This window comes from Stomoxys calcitrans, chromosome 4, assembly GCF_963082655.1.
Source record: "Stomoxys calcitrans chromosome 4, idStoCalc2.1, whole genome shotgun sequence".
NCBI classification, from domain to species: domain Eukaryota; kingdom Metazoa; phylum Arthropoda; class Insecta; order Diptera; family Muscidae; genus Stomoxys; species Stomoxys calcitrans.
Window position 1 is genome coordinate 41,516,188 of NC_081555.1, and position 21,453 is coordinate 41,537,640.

At 38.6% G+C, this 21,453-nt stretch overlaps 1 protein-coding gene across 4 annotated transcripts in view; it reads left to right on the top strand.

Moving 5' to 3' along the window:
• Window positions 1–14,292, top strand: part of LOC106081131 (rho GTPase-activating protein Graf) — a 349,632-nt gene extending 335,340 nt beyond the window's left edge. For all 4 annotated transcript variants that reach the window (XM_013242882.2, XM_013242886.2, XM_013242885.2 and 1 more), the window contains exon 13: window positions 3,572–14,292. In XM_013242882.2, the coding sequence (XP_013098336.2) occupies window positions 3,572–3,672 (101 nt within the window). In that variant the 3' untranslated portion in view covers window positions 3,673–14,292. The remainder of the gene's footprint in view (window positions 1–3,571) is intronic.
• Window positions 14,293–21,453: the final 7,161 nt, after the last annotated feature.

Here is a 21,453-nt window from a genome sequence, read left to right on the forward strand (position 1 = left end):
AAGCGAACAATTGTCTAATTGCGAAATTGTCGCAAAGTATGACGTAAAACTCCGCTACATTGTCAAGAAGCCTGTAAAAAGAATTCCAGCCCCAGGTTCATCTTAGAGCCATCCGTCCAGACGGAAAGTCCAGCGAAGGGCGGGCTAGGTAAAACCAAACCTGTGGTGTTCAACGTCATCACGACGATACTGGGAAGCTCAATAAAAAAGTAGCTCCAACTGCAGTCGCGGACAATCAGCGGTATCGAGTGGAGAGTCTCATTGAGAAACCGGGTGCTTAAATATTAAGTACCTATAATGCCTGATATGACAAGGCGAGTTATTGGCGTCTATAAATTACCATTGGTCTAGTCGGTAAAACGGCATCACCAAAATGAAGTATCAATCAAGTACTGAGAAGAGTTAAGCTCCTCACCTCAATTCCTACAGAGTAAGGATTGATGCCAACGTGCAGTATGTGTGTCCCGATTGTGACCAAGCACCAAACGACGACACACGTCACCTGTTTAACTGTCCAGCCAGACCTACTCGTCTCAGACCCAGATTCCTCTGGACGCATCCCATCTTAGTTGCAGCGTTCCTGGATCTGGACATTCAACAGAATCAAGCAGACGAAAGATGGAACACAACAACAACAGCATTTGTTGTAAGTTCGATTGCATTGATATCTAGCAAGAACAGCTTTCCCCTGACATGAAGTTTTTTGGAACTAAATATTCATAGTTTTTAAGGCCAATACCCTAAATCGGACATATTTGCTGACTTTTTCAATAAGGAGTTTAAATAAGATTAGAAAACGAATTTGATATCCAATTTTGAGGGCAATGGCAATATGGGTTTATAGATATATATATATAGATATATGAGAATAGAGCACGTTGCTGATATATTTTCCGGGCTTAGTGTTGGGGAACCACCCCAATCTCCAAAACACCCCTTAATCGGGCATATTAACCGACCATGTCAATGTGGAGCTTAAATGAAAGGTGACCATTGCATAAATTCGAATTGATACCCATTTTCGGGACCAATTTTCTGGGGGTCTACCTCTTTCCCAAAATAACCCCGAAGGGAAAACATTTTTCGACCATGCCAATATGTGGCTCAAATGAAAGATATTTGAGATTAGAAAACGAATTTGATAACTTATATTGGGGCCATGTGTTTGGGGGACGCCTCATCCTGTAAACTCCTCTTAAGCCAATGGCAATATGGGGTTTAAATAATTGGTATTTGAGAGAAGAGCACGATGCTGATATTTTTTCAGGGCCAAGTATCAGGGGGACCACCTCTCCTCCGAGAACACCACTAAATCAGACATCATGAGAATATCGGACTGAAATGAAGTGTTTTTTGGGAATGGAGTACACCTTACATCCAAACTTAAATTCGTAGACCAATAAAGATCATGTGGGATTCAGATAAAGGTACTTATATTGTTAAACTGTTGGTCAAGTTATCATGGAATTTCAAAAAAAAAATCTTTAATTGTCGAAAATAAATATTCCAAAGAAACTGTTGTTCTATATAAAGTAAAAGAAGGCGCAGCGGAGCGGGCCCGGGTCAGCTAGTCGGTTAATAAATGGCCTTAATACCCTATATCGGGAGATCGGGCGGTCGGTCTACAGGATAGCTATGTCCAAATTTGGTCCGATCTGAACCACACATTACAGAAATAGGTAGGGGTCTATCTGAACTCACTGTGCCAAATTTCATTGAAATCGGATGAAAAATGAACAATTTATTGCCTCAAGACTTTAAGTCTGGAGATCGGTGTATATATAGCGGCTATATATAACTAAAATCCGATTTTATGAGATCAGAAGATCAGGTTTATATACAAAGAAGACGAAATGATCAAAAATTTTTTGAAATTTCTTTTTACACGTAAGATATCTGCAAAATTAGAAATACCCGGCTTTTGGGTATAAATGGGTAAATACCCGGGCAGCTTTATCCAAATACGGTCCGATCTGGACGAAATTCATCAAAAAGGTTAAGAGCATACCGGAACTTGCTGTGCCCAATTTCATTGAAATAGGATGAAAAATGCTCCTTTTATAGGCTCAATAACACAATATCGGGAGATCGCTTTATATGGCAGCTATATCCAAATATAGTCCGACCTCTTTCACATTTGACAGGAATGAAAAGGGATCTATCAGAACACACTGTGCCAAATTTCATCGAATTCGGGTAATATATGGATCTTTTATGATCTTAATACCCTTTATGTGGAGATCGGGCGGTCGGTCTATAGGGCAGCTATATCCAAATTTGGTCCGATTTGAACCACACATTACAGAAATGGGTAGGGGTCTATCTGAACTCAATGTGCCAAATTTTATAGAAATCTGATGAAAAATGACCAATTTATTGCCTCAAGAGTTTAAGTCTGGAGATCGGTGTATATAGCGGCTATATATATCTAAAATTCGATTTTATGAGATCAGAAGTTCAGGTTTATCAAATAAGAAGAAATCATCAAAAAAAAATTTTATACCCAAGAAATCTGCAAAATTATAAATACCCAGCTTTTAGGTATAAATACCCGGGCAGCAATATCCAAATATGGTCCGATCTGGACGATATTAATCAAAAAGGTGAAGAGGGGTACCGGAATTCGCTTAGCCAAATTGCATTGAAATATAATGAAATATTCTCCTTTTATAGGCTCATAACACAATATCGGGAAATCGGTATCCAAATATAGTCCGATCTGTACCACATTTGACAGGAACGAATAGGGGTCTATCAGAACACACTGTGCCAAATTTCATCGAATTCGGGTAATAAATGGATCTTTCAATACCCTTTATGGGGAGATCAGGTGGTCGGCTATATCCAAATATGGTCCGATATGGATTATATTCAACAAAAAGGTTTAGAGGGGTACCGAAATTTGCTTAGCCAAATTGCATTGAAATAGAATGAAATATTCTCCTTTTATAGGCTCATAACACAATATCGGGAGATCGGTATATATGGCAGCTATATCCAAATATAGTCCGACCTCTATCACATTTGACAGGAATGAAAAGGGATCTATCAGAACACACTGTGCCAAATTTCATCGAATTCGGATAATATATGGATCTTTTATGATCTCAATACCCTTTATGTGGAGATCGGGCGGTCGGTCTATAGGGCAGCTATATCCAAATTTGGTCCGATCTGAACCACACATTACAGAAATGGGTAAGGGTCTATCTGAACTCACTGTGCCAAATTTCATTGAAATTGGATGAAAAGTGAACAATTTATTGCCTCAAGACTTTAAGTCTGGAGATCGGTATATATAGCGGCTATATATAACTAAAATCCGATTTTATGAGATCACAAAATCAGGTTTATATACAATGAAGACGAAATGATCAAAAATGTTTTGAAATTTTTTTTTTATACCCAAGATATCTGCAAAATTATAAATACCCAGTTTTTGGGTATAAATGGGTAAATAGCCGGGTAAATACTTTTTGGGTATTTACCCATAGCCCATCTCTAACTATTCTCATTTAACCCCCAACCCCTTATAACTTTTTCATTTGTCTTATTGTTTTTTTTCTTACAGTTGGCTTTTCACACGAACCTGGCTGGTTGCAGGGTACCCTAAATGGTAAAACTGGACTTATACCAGAAAACTATGTTGAACACTTGAAACCATACCATTAGTCATGTAAGTCAGTCTAATCATCAATTATAAATTAAAAACAAAACGCGCTTAGTAATAAATTGAATTATTTATAAACAAAAAAAAAAAAAAAAACTAAAGAAAATACACAACAAACACCCCCTCCCCACAAGAAAAACAAGAACAACTGAATTAGGAGGTGGTCCATTAAAAATTGAACCCTAAAAAAAACAAAACAATGAATTATTAGAATTTTTTTTAGAAGAAGCTAAAACTAAAAATGAACATAGAAAACTCCAAACTCCAAAATAACAACAATAATTAAACAAAAAACAACAAATGTGATGTTTTGCAAAAACTGAATTAGAAGAAAAAACAGAAAAAAAGAAAATGTCCCTTTTAAAAATTTACAATTTCCAAAAAAAAGAGTTCTATTAGCGGAAGATATAACAAAAAAAAAATACATAGAGAAAAATTGATAAAACGAAAAGAAAAAAAAAATAATCCTAGCACAAAATCCAATCCTCTAACGAATACTAGAGAAAGGCTGCTAAGCCTTTCTGCCGGATTGAGAGACTAAAAACAAATACCAGTTTACTTTAGAATAACTTACAAACGCAAAAGGCCATTTTCAACTAGAAACCACCATAAGGCAATAGAGAGAGTTTTTATTTTTCCCAACTTTCCGTTTTTGATACAATTTTGAAAAGTAAAATCCTAACCTCCCCTCAACTAAAAAAGAAGACATTTGCTTACGCACACATTTATGTGGAATATGTATGTAAAGTTTATGTAATATACTATACCTATACTCTAAATATAATATTTATTTATGTGAAATGTATATTTATTTTTAATTCCACTCTGAACTTGTTGTTTTAATTTAACTGTGAGAAGAAGACCCCTTCCCCCTCCGCCCCCATACTTTCCATTTATGCTTAAACCCAAGCAAGGATTATAATACCACTTCTCAGCTATTGTATTTATGTATGTGTCTGTATATGTATATCGAAAATCTTTGAGAAAAATCCAGCCAGCTTAATGACTAATTGTTGTTGTATACTCCTCCCTTAGAGTTGTATTATTTATAATCCATAGGCAGGCTTACAAATGATTGAAAGAAGGCTTAGTTTTTTCCTAAGCCTAACAACAAAACCTAATATTTTTGCCAACTATACACATAGTACGTACATATATACATTTGTAATCAAGTTTAATGCCTCACCTCTTTCATTTTTCAAACATCTAACCACCTTAAATGAGCATCTTTCTCGAAAGGTACTCATCTAGCGCTTGTATCCTTCTTGAACCATTAACTCTTTCCAAAGTATCCTTGATTTTGTTATTGGCTGTTCCATTATAAAAAGAAAACTTCTTTTGTTAAATGTCTCCTAGCTTAGCAAGTACTTTAGAAAAAGAAAAATTAAAAAAAAAAAATCCTTGAAACGCTTACTTTGTACATATATACATTTATATATATACATATATAAATAAAATCTATATCTATACTTACTTTATAACAAATTGTTTGTGAAAAAACAATTATATATACATTTATATACATATACTATTCTATATATATAAATATTATTTTTTATATATATTTCTAATTTAGTTAAGAATTTTATGTTTAATTTTAGTGAATGTAAATGTTGAATGAATAAACACAGAAGAAAACAAGAGAAATATAAACAAAAACATCAGTTTTTAGAACAAAAACCAAACGTCAAGCAAAAATGTCTGCGTACATACAGAATATATATTTTTATACGTTCGATTGCATTTTTTTAAAAAGAGAAGAAACAAAAAAAGAGTTCTATTTGAGAAAATATGTTTTTTTTTTTGGGATATAATGCAAGCAAATGATTTTTGATTAGATTAAAAATCTAAAAATGGTATGCAATTAAGATGGGAAAAATGAAAACCAACCAGTCCCTCTTTTAAAGTAAAAATTCCATAAACAATCAGGGTTGATGACTGCAAATTTGGAGAAGAATCGTTAAATAACGAGCATTTATTAAAATTTCACATTTTATTTTTTTTTTTTTTTTTATTTTTTTCGAGTTGTGTATACAGCACTGAAGCTTGTGGCAACAAATGCGGTTTAGCGCAACTCCTTTGTTATTTCTTCAATTATTAAGCTCAAAATCGCATAACTGATATCCAAAGAATTCAAAAAAAAAATTCAAAGTCGTTTTCAAGGTCGAAAACGCCGCAACTCCTTAATTTTTTAGAATTTCGAAAATTTTAAAGCATTTCGCAGTTCGAAATTCAGAGAAGAATCGTTAAACAAGGAGCATTTCTTAAAATTTCACAGAGGTTAGCATATCCGCCTATGACGCTGAACGCTTGTGTTCGAATCCTGGCGAGACCATCAGAAAAAAATTTTTCAGCGGTGGTTTTCCCCTCCTAATGCTGGCAACATTTGTGAGGTACTATGCCATGTAAAACTTCTCTCCTAAGAGTATTCGCACTGCGACATGCCGTTCGAACTCGGCTATAAAAAGGAGGCCCCTTACCATTGAGCTTAAACTTTAATCGTACGGCACTCATTGATATGTTAGAAGTTTGCTCCTGTTCCTTAGTGGAATGTTTATGGGCAAAATTTGCATTTGCATTTGTATCTCCCGTTTTAAATGTTTGAGCCAATAAATGGGGGTTTGCCCATTTTCGCCGTTACAGTGAGTTGCAGGGACCCCTCATCACATGAGTGAGGACCAGATCTGACCATATTTGATGCATCTGCCACATAGCCCTGTTTTCCGATTGAACACACAAAAGCAGTATTTCTCACCCAGAGTTTACGAAATTTGGGAGTAGATCCCTTAACACTTGTACAGTTACAGTCAATGTCAGAATTTATGACCATGTTCCCGAAATTTAAAGCAACGAGTCCTTGTCCTTGTAACAGTATTTGGCCCATCAACTTCTATAGTTTTATTCTGAATACTTAACGAATGCAATGAAACAACAAGAAGTGAATTAATTTTGAGTTTTCCCCGTCGATTATTTCGGTAATTAACCTTGTAATACCAAATGCCAAACGCTAAATTGTACATCTTTCAATTGAAAATCTCGGTTAATTGAAAAAATTTACTTGTACATATTGACTTTAAGGTCTTTATAACATATTGCACTACGCTTAATGGAAAACCCAGTAAATTGAAAAATCGCTTAATTGAAATACAAATTTAAGCTAAAAAAAGTCATAATTCAAAGATATCAAATCCCCTTAATTGAAAATTTGGTCAAAGTTACGATTTAACTAATTTCTAACTTGCTTCATAGCTTCAATTAATTCCTCATAGTTTTTATGCTTCCAGATCTTTTAATACAAAGCATTTAACATACTAAAGTTCTGCTAATGGAAAACATTCTTCATTCTATACACTTCGGTTAATTGACATGTCTTTGAAAAAAAATTCTAGTATTTTGCTGTTTTCAATTAAGCGGATTAGACTGTAAAGTGGCCTAGTGGGAATCGGGAAGAACAACACTTTGATAAATCTCAATTTAGGACAAATCTTTTTAGCAGTTTCAATATAGACACTCCACTCGGTGATCAACAATCTTTCTACCGCAAGACATTCATTCCTATGTATTGGAATGGCTCGATCGAACCCTTTATCGCTCAAGGGCTGTATCCTCTAAGTTTCGTTTTGTCACACATCTCCACTGTGTTTTACTAAGTTTTGTAGAAGCATCTATAGAGGTAAAATTCAATGTCATTGTCAATGTCATTATTGAAAAATGCGAGTGTTACAAACAGACAAGCCCATATCACAAAGGATTACTCGGAATAAGCTGTCTTAAGCTTTTACGAAAGTGCAGAATAACTAGAGCTTAAATGGTTGGAAGTGATTTGAAGAAAGAGTTGTTCAACTTCTTGTGTATATTCTCTGTTCTACATTTGGATAGAAGGCGTTTGGCCGATTGTATCTCTTTTAGTCTTCCCAGAAATCTGTAATTCTCTTAAGTCGGCAACGATGTTAGTTACTAATATTACTGTGACTATTTGGACGCTTATAATGTGCCTAAAACAACAACAACCCCCATCATAAGTTTAGTTTCCAGATAATTTATACGATACTACCAGACTTCTTTTCTTTAGTCCCGAATGATGAAGTTGCCGCTGCAACCTATCTAGGACTCCTAATCACAGTCTGCTCATTCTTCGATCCCTATTCGATTATTAGCCAAGGAGGTGTGCATTGTTCGTACATTGCTTACTCTGATTCTTGATTGGTTTCATTTATATGAAGAAGACAACCTTTATACGAATTGTACAGGGAATTGCCCTACGCCTTTTCTGATATTGGTGCTGCCTGCACATTGTGTCACCACATGGCTACTTTCCACCCATTTTTCGATTTGTTTCGATAGCGTTTGTCAAGTTTAATAAATCACATTAATGTTGTTGTAGCCACATTTCCTGTGGATTTGGCGATCCTCGTCGAACTCCTGTATGTGAGCAAGCTCGTTCTGGTTCAAAGGACCCATCGCCGCGGGAACAAGGTGGTTATTGGTTATTTAAAGTCGCCAATTACTTGATTTGTCATATCGATCATCATAGGCACTCAATATTTGTGCAAGAGCCGGTGCCACCCGGCCTCTCACTGAGACCCTCCGCTCGACACCGTTGATTGTCCGCGACTGCCGTTGCATTTACGTATGGACTATTCGCAACCTGTAGCTCACATCTAAGCTTCTCGTGACAGCAATGAACACTATACAGATGGGACCTCAATGTTCCAGCCTGTGTGGTGCTCACAGTTTTCCCGTGTCTGGAAATCACATTAATGGTTAAGCTGTTGTGGTATTATTGGTTGCATTCATTAACTCCATTATTGGTAGAGATCTACAACCCATGGGTTTCTTACGAAAAGTCTTAGATTCGTTTTAATCATGTAAAGTATACGATGTCTCAAAAAGTTGCACAGGGATACTACAGGCTCATAGGCTTCTCACTGAGAATCTTCACTCTATGCCGCTGATTGTCTGCGACTGTAGTTGCAGCTACTCCGAATGGAGCACTCCACTATCCACAATCTGTGGACGTGCCTGCAAAGTTTCTCGTAATAAAGAATAACACACATAAGTTACGACCTGCGTGATGCTCATAGTTATCCTGTGCCGTGATAATCTCTCCCTAATTTATCTAAGCCATTCGAAGTAGTTGGACCATGCAGTAGACAACGTCTTATTCTTCGCCGTAGCTTTAATAGGGTACAGTATACTACCGGACCGTTTTTCTTAGCTCTGTTTGACGTTGTTGGCGCTGGGGTTGGTCCAGGACCACTGCGGCTGCACTTTTTTAAAAACGCGTGTCAAACTAGAGCACCATCTTCATTCCCATCATTGATCAGGGAGTTCGCGTTCAAGGCTGAACCCCATGCTTCTTCTGTCCCATCAATAGTGAGGAAATTTTTGCGACCTCGGTTGCGTTCGTCGACTTCATTGTTGAGAGAGCAGTATCAGGCCCTGGTTGCTTAAAAACAGGAAGTAGGCGCCATTTTTAAAAATCTCTCTTTAATTTATCTTAGCCATTCGGAGTAGACGGATCAATCAATACCATGCAGTAGACGACAAAGGCTTGCACTAGACCATTCATTTCTGCTTTCAAGACACACTAATAAAAATAGAGTATTTCAAGAACTGAACCTTTCGTTAACAAGTATAACATCGAATGAGACAATTGAGAACTGAGTAAAACAGATAACAAGACAAGAAGACAACAAGATGAGCAATCCCATGGCAGTCGGTTGTAAGTTCCGGATTGAACCAATGGAGTTCTTCATCGGCAAGGGCTGTCGACTTAGTGTAAAACACACTGCTACAACAACAACCACAAGATGAGTGAATAAATAAGGGAGAATGATTAAAATGTAAGTAAGTGCACGCTGCACAATGCATGTATTCGGGTACATTTTGCTTCAGACAAAGTATTTTTCTTGTCGTCTGATTTCGTAGAACGAAATTCGTATGAGCGCAGTGTAGCCTTGCCTTGGTGGGCAAAGGCGAGTCGTCAAGATGTCTAAAAAGAAGGGTGCATAGCCATGTTAAATCGTTAAAGATAAAATTTAAAATTTCTTTAAAAAAATTGTGCTGACTTGTTCGTGGACTCGGTTAGTGAAGTGAATTCGTCAACAATCAAGTTTTATAACAGACAATCTGTAAGGCACGTCAGCACATATGCCATGTCGGTGACAAAATTGAAATTTTCTTAAAGAAGTATTTGAAGACAATGTCACACACACATGTATGTTTTTTATATGAGACAGACACAACAACGAGCGTTCTTGGCTAGCTCCTGGATGTTTAAAAAAAGGCAGTGGGGCCACCCACTTCAAACCTCTCTGATTCGCGTTAGCCATGGACTATAAACATTGCCTCAAAAAGTTGCACAGGCCATTTTCAGGCCGAATTGGACAACGTATTATCCAACACCGCGATTATCGTCGAGTCCGGAGTATTACGAGACTTTCTCCTTTAGCTTCCTTGGATATTGGTTTCGCTAAGGCTGGTCGGAACCACTGCTGCGCATGTCAATCTTGAGCCCGTCATTCGATTCCATCAATGACGAGGGAGTTGTGACGCTATTTGCTGCATGTACTACGAGATTTTTTTACCTCCCTGTCAAAACTTCCGAATGTCAACTTGGAGCCTATTCTTTTTACATGGCATAGTACCTCTTTTGTCAGCATTAGGAGGGGATAAACACCACTGAAAATTTTTTTCTGATCTCGATTCGAACCCAGGTGTTCAGCTTCATAAGCGGATATGGTACCTATTCCCCCAGCCTGTATCTATTATAAATGTCTGAATGTCTACCCTTATGTATACTTGGTTCCAGCAATGGTAAGGGACTTGCGGCATCCTTGACTGTTTTTTGACTCACCGTTGCTAGATAAGTGAAGTGGGCTCAGCAAGCTTAATTTTTTTTCTAGCTTATTTTCTGTTGAAGAATCTTCCACCAATTCAGTTTTTTCGTTCTTGCCGATGAATCTTTATATGTAAGAGCAAGCTGCTTGATAGGCATTCTTTGCTGGTATCCTGGGCTTGGCATGCCAATATCATGTGCTCCTGTCATAGTGAACACAGTCATCGATTATTCGGTGCCCCCCTGGTCTTGTTTGTCCTAACTTCCGCAAAGAAGATGGAAGCTTAGTGATTTTCAGTTGCTCGTTGGGCAATGTTAGGCCCTTCATCAAACCAACCTTTTTCAGGTCCTCCAAGAGCCTCTTTCCCTGCATGAAACCATTCTCGTTCTTGTCGACGAATCGTTGTATGTGAAAGTAAGTCAATTGATATGCATTCTTCGTTTTCTTGGTTGTTGTTGTAGCCACATTTTCATTTGGAAGTGGCGATCCTCGTCGAGCTCCTGTAGATGAGCAAGCTCGTTCCGGTGCAAAGAGCCGATCGCCGAGGGAACAGGGTGGCCTTTGGTTATTTAAAGGTGCGATTAACTCGCCTTGTCATATCGAACACCATAGGCACTCAGTATTTATTCTAGAGCCGGTACCGCCCGACCTCTCATTGAGACTCTCCGCTCGATACCGTTGATTTTCCGCGACAGCCGTTGCAACTACTCCGTATGGAGCATTCCAGCTAAGCTTCTCGTGACAGCAATGAACACCACACAGATCGGACTTCAAAGTTTCGGCCTGTGTGCTACTCACAGCTATCCCGTGCTGACCAAAGATGACCTTACATAACCAATTCTGCTTAATGAGCCGTCTTTTCCCATGCGTACGGTTGTTCTCATTCTTACTGACAGATCTTTGTAGATAATAGCAAGTCCGTAGAAAGAATCCTATTTTGGTCATTTTCGGCGAATTGCATCCTGCAGACACGTCAAAATCAAGTTCACTTGGCTTCTTGAACTCCAAATCTCTGTATCTCTGCATGGTTTTACGGTGGGTTACCGACTCTATTTGTCCTTGCAAAAGAGGCTGTAACTAAATTGATTTCCTGATGCTTGTCGGGCATTGTCAGGCCCATGAACCCTCTTTCCCTCTGCGTCAGTTCGTTCTCGTTCTTATGGACGATATTCGTAGTTAAGAATAAACCTCGGTTTCTTGGCGGATGGCTAGTTTTTGACTCGTCCAGATCTAGTAGACCTTTTCTGTTGCACTTTTTACTCTTTTACTAAGCGGTAGCCCCCTCGTCAGTAACTGAACCCATTAAAGATTGCGGATGTGCCGAGGCGGTGCAATGAATCTTCACCGATAGCAAAAGTTTCTGCCTTGTTTGGCTGGTTAGAACCGTTAGGAATGAAGTTGGATCCGATGGGAGTTTCTCTAAGATCTTCAACGCTGGTGACATCCGTCTTTATATTTCAATGTTGGTGAGATCGAAAGGATCTGGATTTATTCCATATATTCTCTATTGGACCTCATCACAGTGGTGGGGGAAAAGATCTTAATATGTAATAATTACTGATAGATGGGGTGGACATGCTGAGATGAGGTGTTTTGTTATGATTTCTAACAAGTGTGCAAAGTACGGCTGAAATCGATGCAAAACCTGATATAGCTGTCATGTAAACCGATTTGGGGTCTTGACTTCTTGAGCCACTAGAGTACGCAATTCTTATCCGATTTGGCTGAATTTTTGCATGAGATGTTTTGTTATGATCTCTAACAACTGTGCAAAGTATGATTTAAATCGGTCTATAACATGATGTAGCTGTCATATAAACCGATTTAGGGTCTTGACTTCTTGAGCCTCTATAGGTTGCGATTATTATCTGATTTTACTTTTTGAGCCCCTAAAGGGCAAAATCCTTATTCGATTTGACTGAAATTTTACACAATGACTTCAACTGTGTTCTCCAACATTCATTTCATTATGGTCCGAATTGAACCATAACTTGATATAGCTCCAATAACAATTCTTTTCTTTTATCCTTTCCTTTCCTTTGTTTGCCTAAAAAGAGACACCGGGAAATGAACTCGACATATGCGATTCATGGTGGAGGGTATATAAGATTCAGTCTGGCCGAACTTAGCAAGCTTTTACTTGTTAATGGAAAAGTGTGTATGGTGTATGGAAAAGCAGGCACATCGCTGTATAGCCCCATTGTAAAGCCCTAAGAATATGAAATTTGGAGCTACTGGCCCGTGCCCAAAGTAAAGCGATCGTGTAGAGATGGTAAGGTATCTACTTCTATCGACACTTCACGGTGTCTGTATTCCTTAGATATTCATCGTCTCATCTTGAGGTAAGGTCGTTTGTCAGAAATACGAGACTTCCACTGTGTCGGTTACCAGGGATTTTTGTTGAGTTTTAGCTATAACTCATCTTGTACGCCCATAAGGATTTTTGGAATTTTTTAAATAATCAAAAGTCAAGTTGCTTGTATGAAATCCTCAAAAACTGAAGATCCTTTGAATAAAAAAACATGATTTTCTCTCTGATCTTAAACATATGACAAACCTTTACACCGAAGCGAATAACAATTAAAATTACTAACGAAGAACATTCAAGTTTTAATTTTTACACACACAAAACCAAGTTGCATTACAGATGAACTCAAAGAAAAGCGAAAATAAAAACAAATTAAGAAAAAAAAAGAAGTATTTTATAAATCGTTTATTGTGATATTTAATTAATAAATTCTGTTCAGATGACAAGTCCAAATCCCCTTCCAGCCAAATTTTAGGGAAAAGCATCACGTTTTTCCATTACCCTGAAACCAAGAAAACAACCTACCAGCCAACCTGCATTTCATTCCATATATAAAAAGAAAGCAAAGGAAGCATATTTCGGTTTTTACATGAATCCCCACCAAGTAAAATCGAATTGTTTTTTTGAAACCTTCAAGAAATTCCAATATATATCTGTTTAAAATTTGATTTTTAATATAATTTCATTTAACTTATAATGATGCTTTATGTATATATACGAAAACTTATAACAAAAAATGTAAATTGTTTTTTTTTTTTGCAAAAAAAATTTTGTATTATAAATTTTTTTTTTGGATTGACATCGGTATTCACCAAATTTAATACAGCTTTAAAGTAAGCAAGTCTGTCACATAAACCTACTTTAAAGCAGCATGAAGTTCGGTGAATATGGACATACAACTGTAAGATTTTTCTTCTTCCTTCTTTTAAGGAGCTGAGAAGAAGAATCTTGAAAAACTTATGAAAAACACACACACAAAATTATTGTTAGCACTTTTTGTTTGAAAGCACAACAAAATTAAAGGAAAAAAAGAATTGCCTTATTGAATATTTGTTTTTTACTTTTATAAGCATCCTAATATATATAATACATATTCATATATATAAACTATTTCCACACTTTCCTTTTTTTTCTAATGCCAATTTTGTAAATATAAACTTTTCAGTTTCCCCTTTGATTTACTTTTACTATTATGTTGTGTGTTTTCGTTCCCTCCCCTTCTTTTTGTATATTTGCCTTAAAGTTCCCAATTTAAATTTTAAAACGAAATCGAAGCAGAAGTGAAGAAATCTAATGAAAAGAATCCATTGTTATTTTCTTTTGTTGTTATGATAAACTTAATTAATTATGAGTAAATATTTTTTTTTAGTTTTAATCAAAAACAAAACACCTTATACATTTAAGATAAACAAAAACCAACAACCTAAACTATTAATTAATTAAATGATACATCTATCCATAATACAAAAAAAGATAATTTAAATAAAAACAACAACAAACAAACAAACCAACCCACATGCCACTAAAAATATACATATATGTAATAAAACTACAAATAAAGAAAAATAAAAAAACAAAAACAAAAATATACATATTCTATTCTATATAAATGTACATTTTTAATAATATTATTAAAAAAAAAAACAGAAAGCAAAAATATTAAATAAATGAAAATCTAGTTATTGTAATATGTGAAGTAATGACTATTAAAAAAAATACAAAACAAAATAAATAAACAAATAATTATACTGGAAATAAATTATATAAAAAATATTAAAGCTTGCCTTTTTTCTTATATGACAAAACAAAGCGTTGAATGTATGGTGAAGTATGGCATGGAATTTTCAAAAGGTAATTAGATGGCCCGGAGTTTAAGAATCATCAGGACAATAAGCCCTTGTCGAAACCATGTTGTTTATATACAATAGTTTATCTTATTATTACCTCCAGCATAGGATGAGGGTATACTAATTTCGTCATTCTATTTGTAACACATCGAAGTATTGATCTCAGACCCATATTTATAATCTTGATCATCTTAACTTTTAAAGTCGATATAGACATGTCCGTCTGTCTGTCTCTCCGCTTTTCTCTCGAAAGCAGTATAACTAGGTGCTTTGACATTTTTCACAAATACCTCCTATTGGCCCATGTTGGTTGGCAAGGTAAATGGGCCATATCGGTTCATAACCTGATATAGCTGGCATGCCAACCAATCTCGGATTTTAACTTCTTGAGCCCCTAGAAGGCGCAAAATTTATAACCTCATAGAGATACTATGAAACCCAAAGTGGAAGTCATTGAGTAAAATTTTATCTGAATCGAATAAGTATTGCGCCCTATAGGGCCGCAACAAGTAAAATCGGATGATCGGTTCATTTGAGAGCTTTATCGGTTTGTGGACTAATTCAGATCATATTTGTTGTGCAAAATTGCAGAAAAATAAGACAGTAACTGCGCCCTCTAGGGGCGGTTTACATGGGAGCTAGATCCGGGTTTTGACCGATTCAAGCCATAACATGGATAGCTGTGAGCACCACACAGGCTGAAACATTGAAGTCCGATCTGTAACGAGAAGCTAAGCTGGGAGCCACGGGGGGCTTCCAAAGGTTGGAATGCTCCATACGGAGTAGCTGCCCTTGCCCTTGCACAAATACTGAGTGCCTATGATGCTCGATATGACAAGGTATGTTGAAGGTCATTGGAGATGTTGTTGTACAAAATTTTAGCCTAATCAGATCAGAATTGCTTCGTCTAAAGGCTCAAGAAATCAAGATCCAGGATTGATTTGCATGACAGCTATATTAGGTTAAGAACCGTTAAGTTAAAACAAAATACCTGATACAAAATGTCAGCCAAATCGGATAAGAACTGTGCCGTCAAGAGATTCAAGATGTCAAGATCCAAAATCGGTTTATATGGCAGCCATATCAAAACAAAGTCGGAACAGGAACGAAGGAAGCGCGCACGGCCCCTCAGTCTTCATGTAGGACTGTGACTTCCAAAAGGAGGCCACAGTCATAACGGAAGGGGAAGATGGTCGCTGAGAATGGTAAGAAGCCGCCCTCTTACGCCAGAGTGACAAGGATGCACAACAGAGATAAGCTGACTTATCATCATCAGTCATCAATATCGGCTGTGCATCCGGTAGGATTCCACCAGATTATCGGTCCCAAGTGGAGGATCTGGTTAATGAGCGGATTTTTGAACACACACCCATGCAAATGATGAGCTGCGAGTATAGAGGGGACATCTTTACGCTGCGTTTTACGTCGGCGGAATATATTGATACCGTCAAACAGCTCATCAGAGGTATCCACGCTCCCTGGGATGGCGCAAAGCTCGACCTGGTGTGAAAGATGGGCATCCTCCAGCTCACAAAGGCGATGGTCTTCATCAAGGAATAGGGTAGTAATTTTACGACGAAGCGCATGTTAGGATACTTGGGCAAGCAAAAGCAAGGTTTGGTCACAGAGAAGTGAGAGGCCCTCCACGAGGAGGATAAGGAGGAAGGAACTCTCCTTGTGGTTGGCATTGATCAAGTCGGGCATGGCGCACTACGGGAGCAATACTGCCTTTTTCAAGATTGGAAAGACTATGATAGGCAGAAATCCTCATATTGAGACATCAGACCGTGCAGTGGCAGGTGCCCCAACAACGCCCAAAGAAGAAAGGAATACAATAAGATTACCAGAGGGGCAAAACATGCCTTCTGGAAGCAGAAAGTGTTAATGGCGCCGCCAAGATTAAAAAAGTTTCTCTAAAAAACCCATGAACAAACTGAAAATTTAGTAGACGACATGGGAACGAGAGCACAGACAACGGAGGACATATTAAGGCTTTTGATAAAAATACATTTTAACATAATACGACGGGACTCACGGAGACACCGTAATTTGGGAATAATGAGATTGATCGAAGGAAGCCTTGAAGTCACCCGGACCTGATGGAATATTTCCGGCGTTCCTACAGAAGGAGGCGGACTATCTGGCGCCTCATCTGGTCTGTATTTTCACAATGTGCCTACTCCGAAAGCCTGGCAGGAGGCAAGATTGGTATTTATACCCAAGCCCGGCAAGACAAGTTATGCGACACCAAAGGCCTTTAAGCCTTACGTCCTTTCTACTCAAAACTATGGAATGCATTGTAGATACCATGATAAAGGGTAGGACATCCAGCGAAATGCTCAAATATGAACAGCATGCCTATAGAAGAATCCTTCGATAAAACGTACACACTGGCGGTTTACATTGACATCGATGGGACTTTTAACAATGTGCGGACCGACGTACTGATACTAACCTTAGACCAGTACCGGGTGAATCGGGTCCTTAGACTCTGGATAAATCATCATAGGGATAGGAAACTTAATTGGAAGTGTCACATTCAGGAGCGTACTGAGAAGGCTCACAGATGTTGGGCCATAGGCTCGAAATGGGGCTTAATCCGAGGATAGTCCACTGGCTCTACAGGAGCGTGATTAGACCAATACTTACTTACGCCTCAGTAGTTCGGTGGACTGCTATGGAGAAAAAGTGCAACATAAGAACCATACAACAGGTTCAGAGAACATGTTGTCTTGGTATAAGCGGAGCGATGAGGACCACGCCACTAGGACATTGGAGATTATGCTATCTATCCGACCCATTAACATGAGACTTAAGACGATAGGAGAATGTATTGAGGATGGGAGCAGCTCATACCATCGCGGTATAATCGAGGCGGCGATGGGAAACCTGAAAGGAAGGGAAAAGGTTTCCCATCTTATACCTCAGACGACACTTGAGGTCGAGTGCGAGGCACTGCTGCCAGCGTTACAGACTTGGACTAACGGAACCATAGTATTGCCATCTGGAAGATCATGTAACATGGATGGATCAAAGCTAGACGATAGAGTGGAACTGGGGGTCTACATTGAGAACCCAGGGACTGAGATCTGTTTTAGACTGCCTGACCATAATACGATCCTGCAGGCGGAGATCCGGGCTATCACGGCATGCGTGAAGTGGTGTGGTGTTAACGCGAAGACGTCGAGTGTGAACATCTTTACGGACAGTAAAATGGCCATAAGGGCAATAACATCCAAAACGGTAAGGTCACGACAGTCTTGGAGTGTAAGAAGGAGATAAACGCCTTCTCTGACGATGTCACAATCCGCATCGTTTGGGTGCCGGGCCATAACGGAATAAGGGGGAATTAAAGGGCAGACGATTTTGCAGTGAAGGCCAGAGAACTATCGTCCATAAACTGGGTTAACCCGAAGCCTTTCGGGTCGACGCAGTCCGAGTTAAGGGCATGGGCGACGATCGCTCATTTAACGCTGTAGAAAAGAGAAATAGTCGGTAGGACGGCGAAAATGCTATGGGGTGATCAGGATCGTGAGAGATAGAGGCTATTGTTGAAAGGAAGTAAGAAGGAGGTTAGTATGGTTAATTATATCAAAACGGGACACATAGGACTATGAGCTCACTTATGCAAAATCGGTGCGGAAAGTGATAACATGTGTTGGGCATGTAGGGAAGATGATTAGACGTTGGAGCATTTCCTATGTCATTGCCAGGCTTTCGATGTTAAAAGACACCAGTACTTAGGTAGAGACACAATACCAGACATGAGCCAACTAAGGGGCGTGGCATGGAAAACAATTAAGGATTTTGTAAGTAATACCGAATTCCTAATTTAGATTTTCTTTTTTGAGGTTACTTTTTAGTATTTAGAGCTCACAACAAGCCGAACAAACCAAGGCCTTGAAATGTTGCACACGAACTCGCTTACACCAACAAAAGATATCTTTACCCGTTCTCACACGGCATATTTTTTACTATTTTTTTTAATTTTCTCCCACTGTTCGTCGCAATAACACCGAAAGGTGTTGTATAACAGCTGCCATGATACAAGCCATTAGATTGGCTGTGGATTTGAGGTTGGTGGAAGACTAAAAAACCTTGTCTTCAGTTTGATTTCGGTGGGTAAGAGGTTAGCCAAAATTTGCATTAAATCAGATTCTTCTATAACAGCGTCATGGGTGCCCATTTCCCGGTGAAATACAAAGACGAACGGACCATATGCGAGTATGTAATCTCAGATGTGCTGCCGCCACATTACGTCTCTTTTTTAAACTACTTGATGCGATACAACTCTGTTAGCTGTGTTGAATAAAAAGGTGTTAGTTGAAAATAAATAACGTTTTTCGGAGTGTGGTGTGTTTTATTTCCATTTAAAGCAAGCTGGTCATGTTTAAGCACATGATGCAATGCAACCCTGTCAACCCAGCAAAGAAGTCTTTTGAAGGCCACCATAAAAGAAAACGCAAAAGGGAAAGACCAAAACTCCGATGAAATGACCAAGTGGAGAGCGACATCTCAAAATTGGGTGTCAGAGATTGGAAAATAAGAAGACGAGGTGCTTGAACATCTATTCCATATCGGCTAGAGGAATAAATTTTCTCTAAAAGCCAATAAAAGTAAAATAAAGCAGAGCAAGGAGGAGGCCACTGTAACGCAGAGGTTAAAATGCTTGGTTTCGAATCCTGGCGAGAACATCAGAAGAAAATTTTGAGCGGAGGTTTTCTCCTCCTAATGCTGGCGACATTTGTGAAATGCTGTATCATTTGGTATGGCAGCCATGTAAAAATTTCTCCCCTAAGAGGTGTCGCACGGCGGCACTCCGTTAGGACTCGACTATAAAAAGGAGGTCCCTTGTCATTAAGCAGCACTCATTGGTATGTGAATGCATTGGCAAAGCAGAGCAAGCCGAAAATGCAGCTAAGATTGGAAACATTCGTGGCGAACCAACAAAACATATTAGCAACAACAATATAAGGACCTGGGGCAATAAGAAAAGATGAGGACGTGTCGGAATAAATAACGCCCCAACAACAATTAGAGAGGTGGCGCGGATTTTTCAGTTCCGAGGAAGTAAGCTCCGACCCTCTATGCGCCGAAATTCACACAGGAGTATATCAGCCGGTTCTGACACCGTACCTACCGAACTGTGGCAAAACCCACGCAGGGACAATCCGCGAAGAAATTAAGGCCGTTTTGATCTCACTCAAAAACGGCAAATCAGCCTGACAACATACCTGCCGAACTGTTGTCATCAAAGAGGCCTGGTATACAAATTTTATTCCCTCAGAGTGGAAGAAGGGAATCATGGTCACGAATCCAAAGAAGGGTGACTTCTCCTAGTGCCACTGTAGAGGGGTAACATTGCTAAACGCAAAAATAAGGCAATGGCAAGCCTTCTGCTTCAGTGTATTTCGCCTGCAGTTGAAGACATTTTGCAGAAGCAACAGGCAAATTGGATGACACAGTTTCGCGAAGCTCTATGTGAAGCATGCTATTGAATTAGGGGATCCCAGAAAAAATAGTGATGCTAAGTAGGGAGCTGTGTAGGAATACTGAAATTTCAGTCCGTTTCAATTTAAAAGAGAACCGTCCTTTGGAGATCGATAAAGGAGTGCAGCAGGGATGCATCGTATTGCCATTGGCGTAGCTAGACATTTTCCCGGGGGGTGCTACAGCCCAACCAATAAAAATGTTATCGGTTCCTTTAAATGACCAATTTATGGCCATCTTCCGGAGGCGATCGGTCCTATGGACCGTAATGGACTTAGAGTTTGACGAGAATCGCTATCTATACATTAAATTGAGGAAAATGCACCATTATGAACCTGCAGCAGCTCGACATTTGATCCGAATAGGACCTAATTCGCCATAAATCACTCTTCAAATTTTTAACAAAATCGGGTTATAAAAGGGTCCTATATGGGTTCAATACCGTTAATCGGGTGATCGATATAGCCCATCTATATCCATATGTGATCAGATCAGCTTCATATTCGGGGAGGATATTTAGGGGTTCACGTAGTACAATGTACTGAATTTCAGTAAAATCGGGTAAAAAATTCCTATTTATGAGTGAAAGACCTACAAAATTAAATTGTTGCGTTTTGTTTGTTTGCCTGTTCCGTATAGACTCAAAAATGGCTGAGCCGATTTTCATGAAATTTTCACAGATGTTAGAGTTTGAGCCGCCGGTGAAAATCTGGTCCTACATTTTTTGATATCCGAAGCGGACCCTCTCCCTACCACAATTTTCAAAAACGCCAGATCTCGGAAATGGGTGCACCGAATTAAGCGAAATAGTGTATTCCACCTTATGGTACCCCAAAAATACGATATTGGTATAAAATTTTGGGGCCAAATAACCTGGGGGACGTCGCATCTCAAAACCCCCTCGAACGGACATGTATATCGATTGGGACAATATGGGTATGAAACGAAAGGTGTTTGGAAGTTGAGTACATATCTGTTATACGAACTTTGTCCAAGTGTCTACGGAGCTTCCCCAACCTTAAAAACTCCCTTAACCGGCATGAATGTCCAACGTCACAAAATGGGTATCAAATGGAAGTTCCTTGGGAGTTGAATACGGATCTGGTTTACACATTTACCAGAGTCTGGGACTGGCCCACCAAATATATAATCTTCAATAGTAGGTGCAGTTCGATCGGGATGATAAGGGAATCAAAAAAGTGGTCTATGACAGTAGAGTTCGAATCTAATGTTGATATAATGATCCAAGTATCTGGGTCACATCTTGTCGTTCAACAGGACATGTAGTAAATCGCG